Below are 25,929 nucleotides of genomic sequence, written 5' to 3'. Positions count from 1 at the left end.
AAATCCCAATTTTTTATTCTGTTCTTACACTAAAAGTTTCAGAACTTTCAAAATGCGATAGAGTTTGTATGGAAACAATAATCTGTGCAAAATTCAGGTTTGACTACGCTTAACCATAAATTAATGCTTCATGAAAATATATCAATGTACATCAATACTGTAAATTATTCACTCTTGAAGTTAATCAGGACTAACTGAAGACATTATTTCCTTCCTAATGATTGAACTATAAGTTCGATAAAAAACACAAAGAAATCTCTGTGTATTTCTCATGACTTTTACTTATTGATTAACCGGAAATAGAAACATGCCAGCTTAAGATGGTAAAAAAATACTAACAGAGCGAGAAGCAAACACTGACTTTGCTGCTCTGAATTAAAGGGAACATTTCTAAAATTATAAATGAACTTTCTGAACCTTTTTTTTTCACTAATTAAACTTGAATGGACGTTCAGAGTTCATTAGGCTCCCAGAAACCCTGAGGGAGACGAGGTTCAGTTCAATCTTTAGAACATTTTTATAGCCACAGAACAACATAGATCCAGCTGGAACCTGCTATCAGTCAGTGACCACCAGTCCTGGAGCCCACCCTGTCCCTCCGCCTGGGGGACAAGGAACCGCTGCATACAGTTGTTTCTGGCCTCGCAGTCGGTAATCTGTCTTACAGGTGTCAGATCGGGTTTTCTGGGTCACACTGAGACAGGTTGTTAGTGTGACCAACCCAAAAGGGCAACTTGTTGCTGACCAAACAGGGTCTCAACAGCAAAACAGGGAATTAGATGACGTCTTTCTACTTCCACATGACCAATTAGCTCTAAGGACCTGTCAGGTGTGGGTGATGGATTAACCTTGACTTTCTTAAAGCAAAATGTTACATTTCACCCATCAGAAGAAAACCTATCAATTTAACTGCATCACATCAGACCTGACATTGTATTAACATAGAAATATTTGTACAATCACTGAATAAAATAGCTTCACCTAATCAAATAAGTGATGAAAGTGACACATTTGTCATTAGTACTTAAGCTAACAACGTTCTTTTCATTTTTTTTTAGCTTTTTCATAGAATACAATGAACTCTAATGAATTTTGAGGGGCACGTTTTTGCAGTCAAAGAATTGGTTTTATAAATTAAGAGCTGGGTCTAAAAATGTCCTCCCAGTAGAATTATGCAGTTTATGTTTGACAAGTTTAACTAGATTAATTGTTGAAGTCAAGATAAATATTTCAGTCTCGTTAGGAAGCTGTGAAATAATCAATTAACTGAAAGTTGAAGAAAATATCTGATGCGGATGCTAACCGTAGTGTGGCTCGTAGCTAACAGTTAGCCAGTTGCAGCGCTGTCGTAATATTACACATGACTCGTAGCATTCTTGTTCCTCTGCTTCTCTTCAACTCAGAGCGATACTTTCTTGCTTAAAATAGACTGTGCTCTTCTAATAAACACCTTGCATCCTGCTAAGAACTATGCATGCAGTTGATCTGTTTACATGCACTGAATGTTAACTGTTACACCAAAAAGCTGCAACTTCTCAGCTGCTACATGAAAAGAGAACATGTGTTGTGAATGCTGATGTGACAGTAGAGTTGAAACGCTGTCAGCTACCAGACTTCAAAAAGCCTCGTAGAGTGTTTAAATTACAGGCTATAGAGAAGGAAAGAGATCTGAATCAGCAACAGTTCTACTAGAAGCTTCAATAAAAATCTGCTTTTAGGTTTTTCTTGAGGGAGAGCTAACGCATTGAAAATAAAAAAAAAATGGCAGAGAGAGTCAAAGAAAAAGGTTGATTTAGAAATAAGGCTCTGGGCTTAAGTGTTATATCCAGCTCTGAGTTTGATGAGTGTGGTGGACTAATTAAAATATGGGCAACAAAGAGGAGCTGGAGAGAGAGAATGAAAAGTGTCAGAGCTTCTATGTGTTTGTGTGCCTCAATGTAATCTCAGTCCCTGATGCCTGTTCACCAGATGTACAGCTGTTTTTTTTATTTTTGAAGAAACTGAGACAAATAGCCACTGAGATTTTTATTACCCTGCATATCTCACCCTATCCTCCATCTGTCTCCACTCTTACTGCTCTTTCACTCCCTGCCCTTCATATATTCTTCTAATCTCCTGTCCCTCCGTTCCATTTGTGCTGCTTATTATTGGGGCGTGGAATGGCATTGCTCAGAGGCCAGTACAGAGCATTTATTTGGTCTACTATCATTTGGCTGCAATGCATTGCATTGGAGCAAAAATTACCACTTAGCTCTGAACAGATGTCTTGATTCATTTTCTTCCATCAGTTTTAATTCGATCCAAAAAGGATGTACACTCACTGGCCACTTTATCAAGTCCTTATTCAGTTTCGTATTAAAACAAACCAGCCAAGGATACGATTGTAGCTCAGTGGATATAAGCCTTTACATGGGCTTGCTGTTTGGGTTTTCAGTAGGTGAAATAAAGGAAATTGAAGTGACACTGTACAAGTGTTGATACTAGATAGGTTTGAGTATTTCAGAAGCTGCTGATCTAGTTGAATTTCCATGCAAAGTGAAGAGAGGAGCTTTTGTGCGCCCAGACATGCCGGTGAGTCTAAGCTGTAACATTCAGATGGTATGATCAGAATTGTGCAGGAACAGCACAAAGTTTGCATCCAATCTGTCTTGTATCTAATGGAATACTCTAGATCCTTGAGCACTGTTTAAAAACAACTACAATAAGTATCATTGCTAACAATGTCAATGCTTTTATAAACTATGTGTCCGTCTGTTGATGGTTGCAACCAGCAGGATAATACACCATTCCACAAAAATCAAATCATCTCAAGTTTGCTTCCTGAACATCACGATGAATCTGCTGCATTGAAATGACCTGGACAGTAGGCACGTCTAAATACAATATATCATCATATTTTGGTGGAACTAGATGTGCAGCGAATAAATCTTCTGGAATTACATGATACCAGGGGTGGGCATTCATCATTTATCATTTATTGTGATAAGTTTCATGTCATGATAGCTATTGTTACCACGATACATTCTAATTAATGATGTTTAAACCCCCCAGAACTGCCTGTATTGTTGAGCTTTAAGATTAGCACCACTCATTTCGTGTCAGTTTTGTTGATGAAAGGCTTTGCTGGTGGGTTTCAGATGGATTGGCTGACTGTATGGACCCAGACTGCTGTCTTCAGCCCTCTTGTCAAAACCAGTTATACTGCAAAGGGTCTCCAGACCCTGCTGAAGTGCTCAGCCAGTCTCCCTCCTCAATGGCACCCCAGCAGGTAGGGAACAGCATGCAATCATTTGGAAAACTTTGACTTGTCTTCCCACAGTGACAATCACTGCCAATTACATTATTTGTTTATAACTCTTGTCTTTCTCAGGTGGCCAGATCTTTCTATCAACGCATTCACTTCCTGGTTGGCCCTGAATCTACTCATGTCATCACTGGAGAGTCTCCATTCAATAAAAGGTAATTGTCTGTTTGTAATCCGTGAGCTTTGTGTGTATTTTTGTTGTTAGTTAAGTTTTGGCAATACAAATTAGTAAAAATATCATTTTAAAGTCTGTTTGCCCAGCATGTTTGTGCAGCGCTCACTTCCCAACCAGCTTGTTACAGTTTTCATGCCTCTCCTGTTAGTGAGAGTAAGGTACTCTCTCTAAGTCTTACAATCCAAAGATCTTCATGTTTGGTGAACTGATTATTTTATTTGTCTGTTGGTCTGGGCCCACACATTGTTTTTGTTCTTGCATCTTATCCATGGTAGTTGAAGCCAAATTGCTTTCCAAAGCCAACCAGGATGGGCTTTTCAAACGAGGGAAGAAAAGAAAGGGACCGCAAGAGGAACAGAAATGATCAAGGAGAAAACTATGAAAAAAATAGGTTTAAGCTGAAATCGGTCACATCTGAAGCAAACAAATAGCTCTGATTAGCATGGTACCTGGTAGTGGGTAAGATATGCAGAGTTAACATTTTGTCCTTAAAACCGATGTGCTTGAAGCAGAAAAAATCTGGTGGATTAAGGATTTGAGCGAATTTAACAAGGACCAAATGATGGAAGGACAATTGCAGTGGTCAAGAGGTTAAAGCTGGTTCTGGTGGAAAAGTGACAGATCAGAAAGTTGCTCACAGTTTGCTGTGTGTGGAGCCACATAGGAACCGACTTGGTGCGGTAGTTATGCTGACCCCTGGACCACGGAGCAATTAAAAGAGTTGGCCTGGTCTGATAAATCCCATTTTCTTTAACATCACATGGATGTGTGTGTGGGTGTGCATGCGTGTACTTGCGTGTGCGTGTGTGTGTGTGTGTGTGTGTGTGTGGGTGTGTCAATGACATGAACAAAATATGGCAGCTGAATGGGCTACAGTATACGCAGAAGCAAAGTCACTACAGGCAATGCAATCCTTTGGGAAATGTCCTGCTGAGAAACCTCGTCTCCTTTACACATAGACTTTACTTTTTACGTTCATTACTGCTACAGACCATGCTCACCTTTCATGGAAACAGTACTTCCTGATGACTGCAGGCTCTTTCTGCACAATAATACACTGTGTCACAAAACAAAACCGAGTTTGTTGTTGACCTGGCCTTCCCAGATCAACATCCCCACACCAGTTAAATCCAGCATTGGTGGGATTTGCAGGACAAACAAGTATGATCTATGGGGCCACCTTCCAGGACTTAAAGGATCTGCTGCTGCCATCTTGGTGCCAGATAACACAGCAAATCTTCAGGAGTCTGGATGACTCCATATCTCAACAGGTCAGGGACCACACAGGAGGTTTGAATGTAATGCTTGATGGCTTATTTGATTTTTGTTTAAATCAAATGTAAATAAACAGTTTTTTTTATTTCCCTCATTGTCCTTGTTGTCAATTTCTCATGGCAATCAGCTTTTGTGGTGGAAAGAGTCAGTTTAATGAAGAAATATGACAACGCCAAAGCCTAAGGTCTGCAGACTTTTTCTGCTCACATCTGCCACAAAGATGGCATTCATGTGATGGGAGGGAAGGAGAAAGTGGCTGTCTGTAAAACACATTGAGTCAAAGTCGCGCTGCTTACGAGGAAGAAACATAATGGCATTCTTATGCAGCCAGCTTGTGTGAATGTTTCATAAAAGGAGAGAGCCATGAACTCTGTAATAAAGTTGTCCAATATTTCTATAATGAATGGGCTCACAACCTTGTAATAAAAAGGATTTATTGTACATGTGTTTGGTTGCGTGTATGTGTGTGTACGCGTGTTCTTGTTTAGCTGTTCTATTTAGGACCATTTCTGGCATATTTGCCAACCTTCTGGAGACCAATGGGCCTTATGGGGACCAAAGCCCGGTTCTAATATGACGAACAACCTTGTCTGGGGTTAGAGGTTAGATTTGGAGGTATGGTGTGAATTAGACTTCGGTTAAGGTTAGGAATAGATTAGCAATAGTTGGGCATAAATGCAGTTACTGAAATGAAGGAAAGTCATTACATTCAAACTTGTGTGTGTAAGGTTTCTGACATAATTCCTAATATTGTCAGGAAGTGCTATCCTACTCCATAGGAAACACTGGTCCTTAACACACAGAAGTTCATAGTTAAGACATGGATGGTAGTTGAGGACTGGTTGATGTTAAAACCATTTGTTTATAGATCGGATTACATCGTACATAGACATCGACTGCAGAGGCAACGTCCAAAATGAGGGAATCGGTGAGACGGCAAGAGAAAAAGAGAGGCTGTTGAAACCTGTTGCTAAAATTCATGCTGGCTGATCCAATCACAAGCAGACAGCTCTAAGTACAGGTGTGAACGAATGCAGGGAGGAATGAGGATTCACTCAAACCCCGTTCAGACCTACCATTACCAGGCATCTGGCTGTTTCAATTACAACTGGAACGCTTCAAGTGTAGGACAGTTCACACCTACCACTGAAATTCCTTCTGAATGATCAGATTTACGTCCAGACAAACATGCAGCTGGGTCACACGGCCAGCTGCCAGAAAAGCAACGTGAAATAACCTCAGTAGTTCTCTTCAAATCTGTTTCCATGAAATCACAAATATATCCAATTACCTGAACTGTATCAGTCGCTTGATTCATTTGAGGTCATGTTTGTAGACTTATTTACACAAAATCCAATAAGACAGATTATGTTACTGAACAGACAGGATCAGAGAGAAATGAAGCAGAATAAAATGATTTGTGACTTCAAAGGGCTTGGTGGTCGTGCAAAGACACTGCAGATTTCTACCCTGTAAACATCAGCTGCAAGAACATTTTGATGTTGAATATAAAACATAGTATAACATTGTAATTACAAACTACACTTGATACACACATGGGAAAAAAATCTAAGTAAGGTGATTCAAAGTGAAGGCAAGGTAAACTATTATGATGTAATATCATATAATATTCACCTTACACAATGTATCCCAACATATGCAATATACAAAACTGGGGTGCCTCACAAACAACAAAATTTGCTTCTGTTTTCAGTGTTAATCTCATGTAAGGAAATGCCAACATGTGTAGCAAATATGAAAGTGTGACGGCAACTTTAAACTTTGTGTAGGAGTCAAATCAAGTTTTAAAGCTTTAAAAAGTCACTTTTGACAATAACTAATTTTTCTTTTGTTTTTCAGCATTTAAAAGTGAATGTTCTGTACACATCCACCTTTTAATGTTTGTTTCTACAAGTAGGATTTGATGTAAAAATTAAGACAATGTTCAGAATGAATGCTAAGTAGCTGTATTTGTACTTCTTGTTGGCTTCATGTACCGTAGTTTTTGGACCGCTTTGAATCCGGTTTATAACCCGGTGCTGCTTTTCTGTGGATTTTTATTCAACCACCAGGAGGCGCTTTAGCAGGAAGTGAATCATCAGAAGTCTAAATTGGAAATCAAAGAAGAAAATGTTCGTTTACAACAAGCACATGCTAGCATCGGTCACGACTGAGAAATTTCTTCAAACTCATACTCCCTCTTCATTGAAACAACATGAAGAAGTTCATATGATGCAGATTTTAAGGCGAAGGCTAAAGATCTGGCAGTACCGGGGAGAAATGGAGCCGCTGTAAGCTCTGCATGAACGAATCCATGGTTCGGCTGCGTCCTTAACAGCAAATTTACAAACCGAGAGTGGCGGAGATACCAGCGGCATATAGCCCGGTGCGGCTTATATAAAACGTTTCCAGTTAAAATAAATAAATAAATAAAAACTTCGTAGATGCGGCTTATAGTAAAGTGCGCTCCATAGTCCGGGAAATACAGTAGAGATTCTGCAAAGCATGAGGGAGTGTTTGTCTTGTGCTTTTGTTCAGGGTAAGTATTTCAGATGAGATGATGGAGGTAAAACATCTCGAGTTCTTCTTTGATTGAATAGCGGGACCTTAAAATAGCTACCAAACCCACAGACTTGTGCCAGACTGCTCAGGGGAAATGAGGCATTAGTTGGGTCTTGTTGGAAAAATAATAACATTTCAGCACTGCTATGAATAATTAAATAATTTCAAGGCCAAAACCTCTGAATCATGAATTATAAGTACAGACACAATTATATGCTGAATGTCCCTCATATTCAGACATCAAAAAAAATATTGATAATGGGTTCTGATGAGCCTTGTTTGTCAGATTAAATGCAACTTTACAAAAAAACAAAACAACCTTTGAGCAGGTATTAAATATACTTTAACTCAATCCCATATTTTCTTGGTTTGATATATTCTTCTCTTAAATTTGAATTTGAATAAGGTGTAAATTGTATGTGTGTATTTAGTCTATCTTGTGTTTTATTTTGGGAAACAAATGTATTTTTCAAGTCATGTTGGTTTTCTACACTTGATGTTTCTGTTTGCTTTACAAATAAAAATCAAACCGTTTTTGTCGGTTTTTGTGAGTGACCGTATCTTTTATTAAAAACCTCTGTCCTGTGTGTGTCTCTCCAGCTTGGTGTCGATAATCCGAGGCCAGGTGCTGACTTCTGATGGGACTCCTCTGATTGGAGTCAACGTGACATTTGTCCACTACCCTGACCATGGATACACTATAACGCGCAAGGATGGCATGTATGTATCTCTCTCTCAGATCAGCATTGTAGATGTAATATTCAGCTATCCAGTTTGAATTCATCTTCAAAATATTTAATTTGAGTGCCAAAATTCTTTGAAAGTTCTACCTAGCAACTTGAATAATGTACAATGTAATTTTCTAATCTGTTGCAGAGTGAAAAGTGACATATTAATTACAATTTGGTGTTTTTGAAAATTACAGTGATCAGTTCCTGATTTCTGCCTTTCACTGTAGCTTCTGCTTGTTTCAAATAGCGTTAAGCATTTGCTAGACTTGTAGCCTCCTGTTGTTCTAAAATACTCTGCATATTTGGAGCAGTAATTGTGTCCCTTCTTCTCATTGTAACATTTAGGAATGCAGGAACTATACACTTTTTTTGCATAAGTACACATCATTTCTTTCCAGTGCGAGTGAGCAGAAATAGGGAATAAAGTCAGTGACTTTGATTCCTTCTGACTGATTGACACGAGAACGATGATTTCAGACTCGACTTAAACTCTCTAAACAATCCAGACTAAACTCAGACTGGCATCATGTTCCAGGGTTTGAGTCTCTTAAAACAATATTAAAGGCGAAGGTAAAGTTATCAGGGTTGATGCCTTGATTAATGATTAAAGCTGTTCTCTCTGACCCCTAAATTAGGCTATAAGGTAATTATTTTAATTCTGCCTTACAACAAGTCTGTGTACACTAAATGGCACGCATCAGATAATTGTTGAGTACTGACTGAATGAGACCTGACTTGGGTAAAAAAGCTTGTAAATGTCTCAGCAGGAGAACAAAGGATCAATAAATCAACTTTGAAAGCACAGGATTAAAGATTTTTTAAATGGAACTGATGGTTTATAATGAGCTTCTATGATTTTCTGTTTTGTCGAGATGAGATTTAAAATTGTGGGAAATGCTGTCTTTGTATGGTGCCACTCATTAAACTGGATGTGACACTGCAAGCCACCAATGCAAAGTGAATGAACAGGAAAATAAATTGTTAGTTTCACATATATTCAGAAAACGTTTTAGATTCCTTTTAAAAAACCTAGACTGCTCATTTATGCAGAAAATCCTACTAGTTTATTCGAAAACTGTCCTTTTTGTTGATGATTTAAGCCAAAAGTGAGCAGCTACTGCTTATTGTCAGAGGAAAACTGCTTCTATGAAACATGTTCAGTGTGGAACATGAAAGGAGCCAGCGCCGGAGCTGGATGTGTCTAACTGTGTGAGATAATGTCGTTTTGTCACCCCTTTGTAAACACCATTATGCAAATTTAGCCAAGAATTATTCTGACCAGCTGTTTTCTTATACTTATGATGAGACTGCTTAAATGCTGTTGAGTGCTAGTTAATAAACACACACCTGCCAACACTTCTGAAGCCGCTTTTCTCCCATGATATTTCCCAAGCTGTGCAGAGACATAATTGTAATTTCTACAAACACCCTCTTTGAAAACATTTATTTTAGAAACACTGCTTAAAATTTCAACCCATCTGTCACTGTAACTGAGTTGCCCACAACTCGATTCAAGAGGCATATTTACATCTGCTCACAATGCACGGTGTTGGCTGACCAATTGCATTCTAAATGATTCCCCTCGCTATGTTGCTGCTGTTGCTTGGATCACTTCAGCACAGTTGGCTGAGAGGATACAATCAAGTGTGACTCTTGAAAGCCTAGCAGAACAAAAACAGTGTGTCGAGCCATATGTGCTTCTCATCAAATGTGTCAAACAGTTGACAGTCCGACTCTCGAATCTACACTTTGGCTGCGTTCATTTGTTTTGTTTATAATGTCTGGAGCTAAAAGCAGCTCAGAAGTTTCAGATCTTGTCTCTGTCTTCACATGGGAAACCCTGGCAGGACGATGAACGCTGCAAAACTACTTCCAGAATTTGCTTTCACACTGGCAGCTAGTCGGAACGTCGTTGTTCATACGCAGCTTTCTGTTTACTTGATTCTTCCATCCATCCATTTTCTTTACACCCTTGTCCTTCAGTGGGGTTGGAGGGGTTGCTGGTGCCCATCTCCAGCTAACGTTCCGGGCGAGAGGGAGGGTTCACCCTGGACAGTTCGCCAGTCTGTTGCAGGGCAACACAGAGACAGACAGGACAAACAATCATGCACACACACACACACACACACCTGCTACAAATTGGACAAATTGGAGAGGCCAATTAACCTGACAGTCATGTTTTTGGACTGTGGGAGGAAACCGGAGTACCCGGAGAAAACCCACGCATGCACAGGGAGAACATGCAAACTCCATGCAGAAAGACCGGGGCCGGGAATCGAACCCAGAACCTTCTTGCTGCAAGGCAACAGCTCTACCAACTGCTCCACTGTGCAACCCCTGACTTGATTCTTGTTAAAACAATTAAATGGGAAAATTCTACAATGCATTTATACACAGTTTTAGAACTTGGTAATTTTCTTTGCACAATTTTACATAAGACTCTAGATTCTAGGGAGGGTTTTATGTTATAGAGCAACCATTTAAGAGATCAACCACTTAATCTAGCTAACTATAGATCAACACACTCGTATACTAACCAGTAGATCAAACAACCTTCAAATGAACCAAGTTAGCAATCAGACATCAATTAACCTACCAACACACTTGACAACCAGTCAATCTACCAACCAACCAATAGAGAGATCAACCCACCTGTCAATGAACCAATAGTTCAGCCATCATACCATCCAACCAACTAATGACTTAATAGACCAATCAATTAACTAATTAAATGAATAACCATCCAAAAAGCAGATCAACCAATTATCAGCATATCTGTCAGTGTTAAATTATGTAAATAATTCTTAAAATAACTTCGGACTGTTTTCGGAGCTCTTTTAAACTGATCTATCTGGTTGTTTGGTGTTGGTGTGTTCACAGGTTCGACCTCCTGGCCAATGGAGGGGCATCACTGACCCTCAGTTTTGAGCGTGCTCCATTTATCACTCAGTACAGAACCGTGTGGGTGCCGTGGAACGTCTTCTATGTGATGGACACTCTGGTGATGAAGAAGGTACATTTAGACACATATTTCTAGATAGATGATACGTTTCCTTAAAAACATAATGTGGTAATTTACCACATCGGCCACTTAGTCAAAGGTTTATGAGCTTTTTTGAGTTTTTAGTTCTTTCCTGTGACTGGAAACATACCGACTTACGATGCTATTAAAGGAAGATACGTGTGCATAATTCATTTACTGGCACTGATTTATGAAATGAATTCATGTTTACAAGCAGAACACAGTTAATCAATCCATGTTTGTTTATTCCAGGAGGAAAATGACATTCCAAGCTGTGACCTGAGTGGCTTCATCAGACCCAGTCCAGTGATCGTTGCCTCACCCCTCTCTACATTTTTCAGAGGATCACATGACGATGGCCCCATTATACCTGAAACCCAGGTACGGTAAATCTATTTGAAGGTTGCTGGCCAGATATTCCGTCCAGTTTTCACCTGGAACAACTGGGTTAAGAACTGGATGTGAATAACGGTGAGAAATACGAGAAAATTTGATTGCGAAAGATTGGATGTGATGAGGATTTGCCAAAGTCAAAGATTTGTGCTGACAATGAGTTGCTCATGGTGATGAATTTGTGCAGGACGGTGTTCATACTAATACTCCTATTGTAGATAAATAATGCACTTTACAACATGGGTTTGTTGTAATGTGTGTTTTAGACTAGAGTCAGGTGATACAGATTGTACTGCAGCTATTAATTATGTATGTTATAAATGTTAATTTTGCTTGACCAAATTCTGCACTCTTAATGAAAATTTGTGCAGAAATTAAATTTTTTTTTACCTCAATGCTGCAGTAAAAAAACCCGAATCAATATTTATCAATATTGACGGATATTGTTATCGACTGATATAAAACACTTATATTGTGATACATTTTTCAGTTTAAACAGAAATTGAATCTGCACTGCACTGGCAAAACATCATTCAAGCTGTATTGGTGACTTAAAGGGGGAATTATGCAAAATCCATTCTTTCAACATTTTCATAACAACTGGAGGTATCATAGTTATTCATTACTACAACTATGTTCTTCACAGTTACTAAATATAGCACACAGTTGCACTATAAAATGGCTCTAGTGCCTGGAAAATACATAATACCCTCCATTTGTGAAGCTGTTATGAGCTAAAAATCTGTTGTATTTAATGTTATTGGAATGAAAATAAATGTCCTCACTCATTCTGCCATGCAATAATCTGTTTTTATTGCAGAGTGCAGCTTTGTTCTACATATTGATTGTCATTTTAATGTTTATGGCTTTTGAAATAGCTGTTGCATGCGTTCTGCGGCAATGACCATGCACTAAATTATTCTCAATTCTGCTAACATCCTCCTAAAGAAGAGTATTATGGACAAACATGCATACACAGCTAAATATAGTCCTTTCACTTTGAACAACTCCTGACCACAAATGAGAGTGTGAGCATCTGTGTGTGTTAGAAAAGAAGAAAAGAGAAGTTTTCACTTGTGTGGCTTCAGGATGAATTGGGTCTACTGAAAACAGTGAAGAGCGATTGTGTGTGTGTGTTTTAGATTTGGGCTTTTGGTCGTCACATTGCATTAACCAGTCTCCTGTGGAAGTGAAACAGACGACAGTAGTTTAGAGTTTTACAGCCCTAACCAGTGCTCCATGGTTACTTTTTATTTGCCTTGTGTCTTTAATTCTCTTGTAATACTGCAAAAAAAGAGAAAGTGTGTGACTCAAGTAAGTACGTATGTGTGTGTGTCGGGGAGGGTAGCTGAAAGGCGAGCCAACCAGTAGTGGCCTGATAAATTTTGGCGAGTTGGCTTCATCAGATAGAAGGGCGATCTTAAAGGGGACATAATGGATATGTAATGAACACTTAATGTTCAAATAATGAAAAGCCAATCGTGCTGAAAAACAGTGTAACGCCAGAATGGTCCAAGAAAGAGGAATGAGTCCCCGAGGATCCTTTTTTTGAATAATCTTTTTCTTAATAGTCTTCCTCTTTAACAAACGTTTTCTTTCTCTGGTCTCTCTCACTGTTCTCCAATTAAAACTGTGGATATTTTAGTAATTAGTAAAACAACATGATTGCACCGCAATCATTTCCACACACAAACTTTGAGTCTTGGCACATTTTTCCCTATGCATGTGTGGGTTGGGGTACCGCTGCTTTCCTCAGACACTCCAAATTACACCCATCCATTCATCCATCCTTCCATCTTTCTATCCATTCAGTTTAGAGATTTGACCGTATGATGATGCCACAGGGCCCATTTCTGGAGAGAACCCACACATATATGGAGAACATTCAAACTCCATGTGGAAATCCAGGAGCTTCTTACTGCGATGCAACAGTGCTAACAAGTGTGACGTTGTGCAGCCCAATTAGCATGCATGTTAGGTTAATTAGTGACGAAATTGACTTTGGGAGTGAGTTAAATGTTGTGGAACAAACACTGTTGAATATTCTCTCTTGTAACAGGCTTACATCGTTATTTATTATTCAGTTGTCATTTAAAAAAAAAAAAAGTCCTGCCAACATGTTCAGGTCTGTCATTGTTAATGCTGTGTGTCAGTTACATATTAATGGTTCACAGCTGATGAGTCATTCTTTGCCTCAAGCGAAGGAGTTCAAGCATCTTTTTGTCTTGTTCACAACTTATGGTAAGATGGGACAGGAGATGCCCAGGCAGATGTTCCGACTCTCAGCTACGGTCACGACTCGACGTTTCTCATCTCAGAGCTCCAGGAAGGAACTTCATCTCCTGAGGGGGAACCCGGAGTAGAGTGGCTGCAGCTTCACATCGAAATGAGAAAAAGTTTGAGTAGTGAAATGAAATAATTGTGAGCTTTGATTGTTTTTGTGTTGTTTTTCTGGCAGGTTCTCCAAGAAGAAACGTCAATACCAGGCAGTGATCTGAACCTGGTCTACCTCAGCTCCAGAGCTGCTGGATATAAACCAGTCCTCAAAGTTTCCATGACACAATCATCAATTCCTTTCAACCTGATGAAGGTGAGTTCTTTCAGTTATCTAAAATACACTGCTCAAAAAAATAAAGGGAACACTTAAACAACACAATATAACTCCAAATCAAACTTCTGTGAAATCAAACTGTCCACTTAGGAAGCAACACTGATTGACAACGGGGACCCTCGTCGGGTCAATCAGTGTTGCTTCCTAAGTGGACAGTTTGATTTCACAGAAGTTTGATTTACTTGGAGTTATATTGTGTTGTTTAAGTGTTCCCTTTATTTTTTTGAGCAGTATAATTAGAATCTGCAGAATCTGTACCAACAACATCGAGGTCAGCTTTGTCACGCAGAGTAAATGTGAGGTTAACTTCAGTGACCTTTGTGTCATTCTTCTCTTGATGCAGGTTCACCTGATGGTGGCGGTAGTGGGTCGTCTCTTCCAGAAATGGTTCCCAGCCCAACCAAATCTATCCTACACTTTTATCTGGGATAAGACAGACGCCTACGGCCAGCGAGTCTTCGGACTGTCAGAAGCAGTCGGTGAGCAACAAATACAATGTCTAACTACTGCGTTCTTCAGATACTTTGCAAATTATTTTTCTACTACTTAACTCTTGGTTACACTATCTTTGAAAAACTGTTTCTTATCTAAAACAAACTTCTGCAATGACTACTTGCTAAGTTGAGATGCCAAATACAGTTTTACTGTGACAGCTCTCATATCTCCTCTGTTCTTAATATCAATAAATAATGACTTCATGCAGCAGTGAGGCTACAAAAAATTATTTAAATGCATTTTTTTTTATCTAATCGTGTTAAAGTTCTTAAATCAATATCAGAGTTGTCTTTTTTTTTTTTACCACCAGCTGGTTAACCAGAACCAAAGGTTGGAAGTCAAGCACACAGTTCTGACCAGTGCTGCTTTAGTCCAGATGATTTTTAGGCGTTTAAACCAACATAATGGTTGTTCTTGCCATTTTGAGGGTACAATATGTAGCAAAACTGTAAACTCTTTGATGCTTAATATTGACATTTTTCCAATCCCACATTGTAAAAGTCTGTGCACAGTTCATTATGCAATCAAAATAATTTATTTACACATTCTACTTTATTCACTAGTCTTACCTCTGTTAAATATTGTGAGTGCATGAATAAGGAGCAAAACTGCAGCAAAGTTCCACTAACTTTCTCCTGCATTACAGAAAAACTCCAATCCTGGCTAACTTAATTCAGATACAAAATATTTTCCAAACACATTCATCGAGTTTTTCTAATTATATGCCATGTTAATCTTCAACGACTCTAAACGTGCGATCTGTTTATGGCCTAACCTTTTGTAAATTAGCTTAAGAGCCGTTTCCAGACCTGCCAGTGGTGACCTGAAAATCAGACTGGAAGCGGTCATAATCGTCCACATACATAACATATCAGCGTCAGAGCATTCCTCCTCAACTCATTTTAGCCTTTCAGATTTATTTTATTTTGTCTTAAAAGGCTAATCTTAAAACAAAATCTCTCACAGTAGGAAATGCCAGTGACGTGCATATCACCTATTGTATAAACGTCAAAATCCGCTGCATTCTTTCATAGTAGTTAATAAACACAGGATTCATGGGAGAGTGAAGGTGCCATCAGGATCAAAAAAAACCTCTGCTGCCTTTGACTAAAACCTTAGCTTTCACTGAGACATCAAAGCAGGACGGAAACGCATCAGACAAAACGTGTTGTGCACTTATTACTGGTAATTGATTCTGCACATGTCAGACTCATCTTGAAAGAGACTTCTGCTTCTGTGAATGACCTCAAACTGTATGTTGCTGTGGGTGTAGGCACTACTTCTTACAATGGGAAAGGATATTATCAGGCTCTGTTAGCAGCAGCAGCAGCTGCTGCTTCAAATGCAGTTATCTGAACTGTAAATTTGATGAAAAACAGAAGTACTGAAAAGATAAAACGGCATCAAAAAAGGGCTTGTTGTTGTACACAAGAAACACAAAAAGAAACACATTATGCACTGTAATAAACATATAAATAATATTCAGAACAGTTGACGATACAGTAATAGTAATATAATGATAAATGAATGAGATAAAGACAAACCCTTCAAGATTTTCTGATTGCTTTGACTTGAAATTTTTATTGAGTTTGCAAAAATGTACCCTAAGCAAGCAAAAAGTACAATAGAATTACCAAATATCACCAAATATAAGTGTTGTTTATCATTACCTAAATGCTTATTTTGTTTTTCAAGGGAAAGAAATACATCAGGATACAAATTAATGAACCAGCAGTCAGTTTTATAGCTTGAATTTGTATCATGCAATAGAAAATATCAAATATGAATTCATCCATTTATCCATCCATCTGTTCAGAGGTTAGTAATTTATAATCATATTTTTATTCTACAGAAGGAAAATGAGAAAGCAAAATGTTAGACATGAACCCAGTTAAAGATAAATGATTTTAAAATAAAATTTCTATTAGATACAAATAAAATTATTGAGCAATTTACATGGTTTTACATTTTGTCGTAATTTTCACCATGTTATTTTTGCAATTGTTATTTACATTCAGTTTAACATGTTCATCTGCCTGACATGTTACCATGGGTCACATTATGCATAACGTTTCATGCTTTCATGATAATAACAATGCCAAAAACATGCAAATGAGTTTCATTTATGAATCCCAGAAAGCTGGAGAATACCTTCACTTTATTTTCTAATTAGGTGTGTGTGTGTGTGTGTGTGTGTGTGTGTGTGTGTGTGTGTGTGTGTGTGTGTGTGTGTGTGTGTGTGTGTGTGTGTGTCGGGGTTCACAGTATGAGCTTGTCAGCTTGCATATATTAGAGTAAAAAAGGACGCTGGAGCTAAAGTGTCAGTAGGCTGAAGAGCTGTAACTTTGTCGTTAATTTTTTTGCTGATTTTTTTCCTAATTGTTTGGATTTGGATTACGCGTCATCACACACCTGGCCTTCTTCGTGTGTCCAACAGTGTCGGTGGGGTTTGAGTACGAGTCATGTCTGGACCTCATCCTGTGGGAGAAGCGGACGGCCATTTTGCAGGGCTATGAGATGGATGCTTCCAACATGGGAGGATGGATGCTCGACAAACATCACATTCTGGACGTGCAAAACGGTACGAGTCATGACCAAACTCCAAATGTCCCTGAGTGGACGCTTCTGTGCATATTTTATCAAGTTAGGCCTCCACACCAAGATCAACAGCAAACATTTCTTTTCTGATTTATCTGGATCATTGCCTGCTGAAGTTGTTAAGTGCAGCACATACAGCAGTATGCATAAGATTAGAGTAAGCAAGTCCTGAAAATATTTTCCCCTGGAGTGTCTTTTTGTTTCTCCACTCCATTACCTGGTTAATTGTATGTTAAGGAGTGAGAGGTCATAGCTAATAGCAGGGTAAAAGTATGTTCATTCAGGCAGTTGCTAGAGTGATTGTTTTCATGCAGACTTTGGTTGATGGAGCATCGCAAACATTGCGCATGTGTGTGTGCATCTGTGTGCGTGCGTGTATGTGTGTGTGTGTTCCTTTTGGGGTTTCCTTGATTTGTTCCAGTTGACCAAAGGTATTTTAGGAGCCTTTTATCTCCCTCCTTTTTCTCTTCTGAGACTCGCTCCCATTCACACACACACACACGCACACACAGATCTTCTGCTCAGTCTTACATCTGTCACTCTGCGATTCCTGCCTAGTCTCGTCTCCGAAAACTCTTGGCTTTGTCTCATAATGTGTTATCGCGCTGCCTCCTTTACTATGTCTTCAGCTGTGTTTCTATTTATATCGACAGTTTTAAAAAGTTGCTCTGATGCTTTTTTATGGGAGAAACCAGCATATTTATTGCAGTTCTTATAAAAAAATAAAACAAAAAATAAACACAAGACTGCACACGCATGGATGGAAGAGATTTAGAGCTGGATTAATAAAACTCCAAATAAAAGATAACCAAGTTCTCTGTTCAAAGCGTAATTAGAAAAAGAAAAGATTCAGAGAACGCCTCAACTTTCATTTTTCTGGATTTAGGCTCAGGGTTTTGTTTATTTCTTTCATACTAGTCAATCATTGCTTAAACATTAGGTGCATCATTTAAAGAATGGACAAGTTTACTCGAAAAAACATTGTATTTAGTAAAGAAATAATACCAGTATACCAAACAGAAGTCAACAATAAAAAGCATTCGTGAAAAACTAAATGCACCTCAACAACCTGAGATATAAAATCCACACACATTATTATTTAAAAACGGCATACTCTCTTTTTACCATGAGTGTTTAACATCTGCTGCCTCTAAATTTACAATTTACTGATGTAAACATTTGAATTAAAGTTGCCTTCTGTCCTGTCGTTGCTTAAAGACACTTGATTACAGCTCACCAACAGATGCTGAGAGGCCATTTGTAGCTGAAGGTAAAGGTTACGTTGGTTAGCTGGTGGCGCATCTGAAGATGTTACTGTCTGGGTGACTAAATTCATCACTTGGAAATGCACTGATCCAAGTTTTATGGCTAAATTCCCAGAAAACTCTCAACGCAATATGCAGTTTTTTTAAACTCTGTGATGTTAATGCAGGTTTGAGCCATTTCTGATTTCTACTGACCAGCTAACATTAAAATCTTTGTAATTAGATTAATTTTCAGTGAGAAGGAGACTCGACGTCACACTGTGGAAAATAGTAATAAGTAAACTAGTAAGAAAAGGAGCTTAAGATCTTTTCAGTCACATTTTGAGGGATCAAGGTTTCTTTCAAGATATCTCAAATGACAACTCTGAATTTTGTCACACAAAGGGTCATACATCTGTAATTACAAGTCAAGATATCAAACTTATTTATAAGAAGTCATCTGAATTAGTATGTTTTGTGTTATTCCCTTCACACACACTTAAAAATGGTTTTGAAGAGCTAAAACTGCTTCCATCAAGCTATTCCCAAAACATTTTGCATTTTCAAAAACCTTTTTTAATTTTAATTTACATGTTTTTAATATTTCCATTGAAAATGTGAGATATAAAAATCTGGGATGTTTGGACTAGACATCAAGATGTCACTTCTGTCATTCTGACGACTCAAAAAGTTAAACATATTTTAAATAGAAAAAATGTCTATCTTCAAAATATTTCTAATTCATTTGGAGATGCCTGACTAGCCAAAATTAGCATTGCAGGAATCCCCAAGTTAGTTGTAATTATTTGTTTTCAAGATTTCTGCAGTTTAACATACTTCTCCTATCTGAAAATACATGTAATGTATCTTTAATATAACGTTATTAAAGAAGTCTTTAATCGTATTTAAGGCTGGTCAGAACACAAAGTGGAATATTTCAACTTTACTTTATGATTGGTGATAAATTATTTCTGAAATGTATGTTTTTAGTCAGTAATTCATTGTAGACATCTTGAATTAAAGCCTTGATGCAACTTAACAGAAAATCTGACATCATTTCGGCTAGGCAGAATGTAATTAAAGATGCCTTAACAACCTAGGATGTGTAGTCATAAACCAATTTTAGAAATCGGGAGTGTAAATGTGGTGGAGTCAATTTTATGTTAAAACAGCTTGCCCCATTCCCAGACCTGCTGAGATTTAAAAATTTCAAATCCAGCATATTTAGCAGAAGGAGGTCAAAAGCTCAAAAAGTTTAAGTAAGCAGAGCAACGTAAACTTTCTGCCTGCCAATCGTTTTACAGAGGCTGGCTTTTTCTTGTAGTAGCAGCTTGAATAAACGACATGCCTGTGTAGAAATATAAATATACTTTCCTTTTAAACATCTTCTCACACCTTCGGTGCTTTTTCTGCCTGCATTTATGAACTAATACTGAAAATAGATCAACTTCCACATATCAGTGTGTGTTGTTGGTGTGGTCTTTAGCAGTGCTGCATTCCCTGATTGAATTCCTGCAAAATAATTGGATTTCATGTGATCGCATGTGAATTTTTAATGCATGCATTAGCAGCTTTTCTAAGCATAAGTGCAAATGAAAACAGCCTGGAACAATATTAAGCTACTTAACCTTTATTACCAATCCAGCCGTTTCCTTTTCCTCCTATCTCTTGCTGTCCTTTATGTGACACACAATCCATCAATTTTTTGCTCTCCCCTCTTTCTCTCTCTCTCTCTTTCTGCAAATCCTCATGGGCTTTCAACACATTGTCACCCAATTCAAGGTGTGTGTGTCAGACAGTGTGTTTAGAGTACAGGTGTAATTTGTGATTTTCTTTCCACCCTCTGTGATGGTGTGATTTGGTGCCATGGGGGACGGCACCGGAGTGCATAATGTGGCTCTGTCTTTGAGACTAAAACATCCTGTGAGCCTCACCGTGATCCAGTTTGAGGTGGACGCCCTGCCTGCGTTTCATTTGGATTGTTTTTCCCCTTTTAAATCACAACTTTGTTTCTGCATTAATTTATCTGTTACATATTATTAATCCAAGCAGAAGTGGTAACAGCAGTCATAATAACCGTAATGAAAGTGAGTGGTTTGAACCATGCAGTGATCAGCACACTGCTTCCCCAAATGTCAGGATCTATAATCATTTTCAGCCTCCAATAAGCTCCTCAGTGAGCCTGCAGGGGAACACTGGTCAATCTAATAATGAATCCCAACACTAACTGGCAGCAGCTTTCCAGACAGTTACAGTTATTTAGAGCACCGGGTCCTGTTCAGTCACATGAAATAAATGACGTGTCAATAATGCCTTTGGGCTGTGCTTGTTTGCGTCTTAAGTATGGAGCGACTTTTAGACTGAATCTGCTTTGCATATAATAAACTGGAAATGTTCTTACTAAAAACCTCATAGCAAACTATGTCCTGATTTTATAAGTGCAAGTGTTCATTAATAAACTAAACAAAGGAAAGCAAAACAAATTTTTAAGAAATAAACCAACGAATAAAGATTACAAAAATATAAATGTTGACAACAGACCAGTTATACTTTCATCCAGCAAATCAGATTTCACAATCAATGGCCCCTTTAATAGATACATCTTGCTAGTTCCGATATAATTATTATTTTTTGTTTTAAATGTCTGGAATACTGCAGAACTAGCGACGTTACCTTTTCTGTTTTATCCAGTTTTCACTCCATGTTGTTTATTTTTCTAAGCCATTGTGAGACACAGTGGTGAAACCTTAAACTGCTGCTGCAAAGTAACTCAAGGGGTTGTTGCTAGGTAACCAAAGGGTGAGTTGTTGCTGGGTAACCAAAGGGTGAGTGAGTTAGTTGGTGCCACCAACCGAGCTTGGCTGGCTATGAGAGGCTGAGCGGCTAAAGCCTTTCCTCTGCCTGCATCCCCCACAATTCTTTGTGGTTAGATTAAATTATTGAAAGTTTAATCAGATGTATTACCTATTGATATCGATCACATGTCCATCACGATATATGTTGTTACTGATTTATTGTCCACCCCTATCTTAATCTTTCTTGGCATAGACAACACAAGGTTTCAGAAACATTCCTCAGAGATTATGGTTCTTATTTTCACAATAGCATCACGCACTAAAGCACATTTGTACACTGTAGTCATAAACAGAGAGAAAGGTCAGCAATAAAACTCCCACACCATTATGCCACCTCCGCCGACCTGAAAGGCAGGACGGATTCATACTTTATTTAGCTTATGCCACATTTTGAATGTCACGGCTGAAACAAAAACTCATCACAGAAGGTTGTGCTGTCAGGTCAGCTCCACTGTGACACTTCTCTGTGTGTATCCTACAGCAATAACCTGGAGTTCAATTTGAGACTGAAGGTGAACTCTAAAAACATATAGATATATAGTTTCAGTTGCTGCATGGCTGAACTTTGACTCCTCTGTGCTGTTTTTAACGTTTTATCTGTGACACTGAGCCCCAACCGAAAAGGGTCATAAACAAAAACTACTTATAGAGGAAGGTAGGAAAAAAGGTTTTATTAGTTTGATACTTTCTGACTTTTAAACAGGTTGTGCTAAGATTGTATTTGGGCAAAAAGTAGAAGAAAAATTTTAAAAGTTAAGTCTTCCTTTTTTTTTTTGAAAAACAAAGTTTGGGCAAAGTTTCTTTGTTTGAAAGTAAGAAAGTAAATAAGTGAGTAAGTACAGGTCGCCTCAGGGCAGCTGTGTCTACAACCCAGTAACTTCCCATCGTCAAGGTGTAAATGTGTATGAATGGGAATGACTGGTTTTATTGAAAAGTGTTCATCCCTAATAAGTAGGGGTGATCATTTATTGTCTTAAATTTCTTACATTTTTATTTTTTGTTTTAAAACCCCAAAACTGTGCGTACTGTCTGGATTATTACTTTTACCATTTTCTCCACTGTTTCTTCATTGACAGATTCAGTAAATATCAATCAATTAAAAATATGATTAAATGCAGTTACTGTACACTGTTTAGTAGTACAAACAACACCTATTTATGTGACTGGTGTCCCAAAGAAACGCATTACAAATGGTTATATTTTCAAGAGCACTATTTGTGTTTATGGGATTGTGATTGTGCACCAGGCAGTCACACCAATACAGTTACCAAAACAGAAGCAATAAATAGTTCCCCTACTAATAAAGCTCTACATGAGATTCATGTCATGCCATAAGTAAATAAGTACAACATAAATCACAGTTAAGTTATACATAGTAAACAAAGAATCAGCCATTAAATCTTGAGTCAAAAGCCTGGTAGAACAAACCAATTTTAAATTGCTTTTGAAAATCCTCCACAGACTCAGCAAAGCGAAGCTGCTGGTTCAAACCGTTCCTCAGTTTAGGAGCCACAGACTGAAAGACCCTGTCCCCCTTCGTTTATAGCAGAGTACATGGCACAGCGAGGAGACGCTGGGCTTGGCACCAAAAGCCACAAGCAGCTGAGTGTTTGGTTAGACGCTGACACAAATAGTTAGGAGACTCAGAAACTAGAACTTCTACATTTTGAAATCCACCAGGCAACGGAGTAAAGAGTGTCAGACCAAGGGTTTATATGTTTAGTAGATTTGGTTAGTAAATCCACATGGATTCTGAATAGCTTACACACGTAAAACTGATTATTTGTCCTGATTGCTAAGTGGAGCATCACAGTGGTCCAAACACAATGAAATAAATGGATTAATACTATTCTCAAGATCTTCCTGGAAGACCATGTCTTGTGTATAGGTAATGTTTTCTAAATGAAAGAAACAGGAATGGGAATTAAATGTGAGTCAAAGCCTAATGAGGAATCAAATGTAACTCCCAGAACATTGAATTCGTTTACCGATTAATCAAACTGCCTGATTGATTTCAGAAAGCAGGTGATGTAACTCTGATTAAAGTCTCTGTTTTATTTGTATTTGAAACCAGAACATTACTGAAGAGTTTGTCACTAATCCAAGATAAACACTGGATGAGGGTGAACAACCAAACCAAGCTAGTCCAGTTTAAAAAACAGATACAACTGGATGTCATCTGCATAGATGTGATGAGTGATATATATTTGAAACGGAGTTTAACACATTTATCATTGGCTCAACATGGAAAGAAATTAAAAATATTGGTTTGGAATTGATGATTTTACAAAAACAAAGTATATATTTTTAAAGCATTCTTAGATTTGATTTGTCTTGACAAAGGTTCACAGATATATCCTGAACCCTCGATCCATATGGTTCGTCTATTTCTGAACTTACTTCTTTTCCCCGTGTTGCATTACAGAGGCTTTCTGTCTGCACCCGTCAAAACATTTTGGAGAACAGAGAGAAGAGACGTCTCACTATATGCAGCCTTGTTACCACAAATAACCGAAATGCCCTGCACCTGTCTCTGAACCCAAGGCACAGGGCTTCCACTTAAAGACACAGGTCAAAAGCCATCTTTCTAACTTCACTAGAGTAACTCTTTAAATGTTCGCATTTTGCTACATTACAACCACAAATATATATTATTTCTTTGTGTTTCTTAAAATCTGATGTAAGATCATTAAGATTAGGGTGTCTTAGACTCATTCTTATTCAAATCTTGATTAATTGCAAACAGATTTAATCCTCCTCTCTACATGGTAAAGGCCATTTGTGATGATAACTCAACCAGTCTAGTGCCGTTGAATCCACAGTTTACAGTTTCAAAACACATGACTTAAATCATTTATGGGGTTCTTTTAAACCTCAGTCAAAATATATGAGATGTGACTAGACGTCAAGTATTAGATGTGAGACTTTTTGACTTGAAAATCTGATGCGGTTGAAGGCGAATGGAGCTTTCCTGTTCAACTCAGTTTAGAAAATATAAGCATGGTATGAGTTTTCAAAGTTTTATTTGTGGTATTTACTGTGTTTGTTACGCCCACACATGAGGTACCCCACGGTACCACCCGCTGATGACGCTGTGCAGCCGAGTTTATTGGTACCAAATGATGGAGCTGAGACAGGCGTGTGGTGGATTTGGCAAAACGGCTGCTTTACATCTACTTTGTGCTGTTCCACTGACGTCAAACAAAGAACTGAGATCTAACAGCACATGTTTAGAGACAAGTCAGCTATCAGACGGCATGAGAAGATCATTGATAATATATCAAGTGCTTTTAAGCTTCCCTATCAGTCTCTCAAGATCCTTTTTATCTTTCTTTTACAATTTATATGCAAACAACCAATCTGCAGCGGTCTTTTCATGCATCATAGGGACAAAAATGAACACATATGTGAGAAGCCACAACAAAACCAGGAAAAAGTCTCCCAGGGGACAGTTTGAGTTATTTATAGGTTCTGATACTGTGAATTATAAGCTTTCTAATTATGTCAAACTCACTGAGATAAAACAAAAACTATAACCATTTGAACGTTGGCACTCTGTGAACAAAACTAGTGCGAGAACAGGCCTCAGACTTTCAGAAGAATCGTTTCCAAACTCGATAAGGTAACTGGGGATGTTAGGAAAACATTACTGTGCAATAACTTCAGCCCAGCATTAACAAAGGTGAGGTTTTGTTTCACTTATCTAGTTAGAATTATGTAGTTTTTAGAAGTTTCAGAAGTTTTCTCCTTTTCCAATAAGGCCTCGAGCTTCTCTCAATTGTGAACCCTGAAATTTAGAGGAATTAAACCGCACAGGATTTTAGACAATATGAACTTCACTTTTTAACAGTTGTTATCTCTGACTAAGGATGTAAACATGTTGGTTTCAACATGTCCAATTACTCAGATGTCCTACCATTCTCTTTCTGCTACTAAAAAAATTAATCCGTGTGTTGGAGAAATCTCAGAAAATTAGGATTTTTGTGTTTTTTCTCCATGTCTGCTCTGGCAACTTGAGTGTAAAGGTGGCTTATTAGATTAATTAGAGCCTTTTAAATTGTTGTGTAATTAAAATATTAAAAGCATTAGTGTCCGATTTTATACAAATTAGTCATTTGGTGGGAAATGACCATGAGCAAAATGTGGGCATAGAGCACAAACTCATAGATTCAGAGACTAAATGTATATGGAAATCAGCCGAACTTTGACCTTCAGTGATGGTATTTTTTTAATGAGCAGCGAACATGAATGGATTCTGCTCTGTCACTTATGAATTATGCAACTTTTAGTTTTTTAAAATAACTAAATGACCTGTACTGTTACACCCATGTGTATAAATCTTAAGACGTCTAAGAGGATTTTAAGGGATTACATGTAATACAGCAAATTAAATCTCATCGTAGTAATGGGTTAGAATACTTCCAGTTTATCTGTATAAGGAAATTTCAATAAATTTTTATCAAACCATTCAGATAGCAAAGGTTGGGTCATTTGTTGGTGAAGGTCATTCTAACTCCCCTGAGAGCCAGTCGTCATGTTCAGCCTTGTGCAGATCATCCTTATAGGAGATGCTTTCATTAGTTTCCATCACATACAACACTTCAAAAACATCCATGACCAAATCACCACTCCTTAAAGACAAACATTCACATCTTATTTCTTTA

General features: G+C 38.0%; 1 protein-coding gene across 14 annotated transcripts in view; it reads left to right on the top strand.

Moving 5' to 3' along the window:
• Nucleotides 1-25,929, top strand: part of tenm3 (teneurin transmembrane protein 3) — a 549,164-nt gene that overhangs the window by 472,895 nt on the left and 50,340 nt on the right. For all 14 annotated transcript variants that reach the window (XM_008419232.2, XM_017305071.1, XM_008419253.2 and 11 more), the window contains 8 exons: nt 3,138-3,268; nt 3,371-3,459; nt 7,917-8,036; nt 10,928-11,060; nt 11,322-11,450; nt 13,921-14,052; nt 14,417-14,552; nt 17,006-17,149. In XM_008419232.2, the coding sequence (XP_008417454.1) occupies nt 3,138-3,268; nt 3,371-3,459; nt 7,917-8,036; nt 10,928-11,060; nt 11,322-11,450; nt 13,921-14,052; nt 14,417-14,552; nt 17,006-17,149 (1,014 nt within the window). The remainder of the gene's footprint in view (nt 1-3,137; nt 3,269-3,370; nt 3,460-7,916; nt 8,037-10,927; nt 11,061-11,321; nt 11,451-13,920; nt 14,053-14,416; nt 14,553-17,005; nt 17,150-25,929) is intronic.

The sequence above is a fragment of the Poecilia reticulata genome, linkage group LG1 (assembly GCF_000633615.1).
Source record: "Poecilia reticulata strain Guanapo linkage group LG1, Guppy_female_1.0+MT, whole genome shotgun sequence".
NCBI lineage: Eukaryota > Metazoa > Chordata > Actinopteri > Cyprinodontiformes > Poeciliidae > Poecilia > Poecilia reticulata.
The sequence above is the reverse complement of the archived record's forward strand: the minus strand, read 5'-3'. Positions and strand labels throughout refer to the sequence as shown.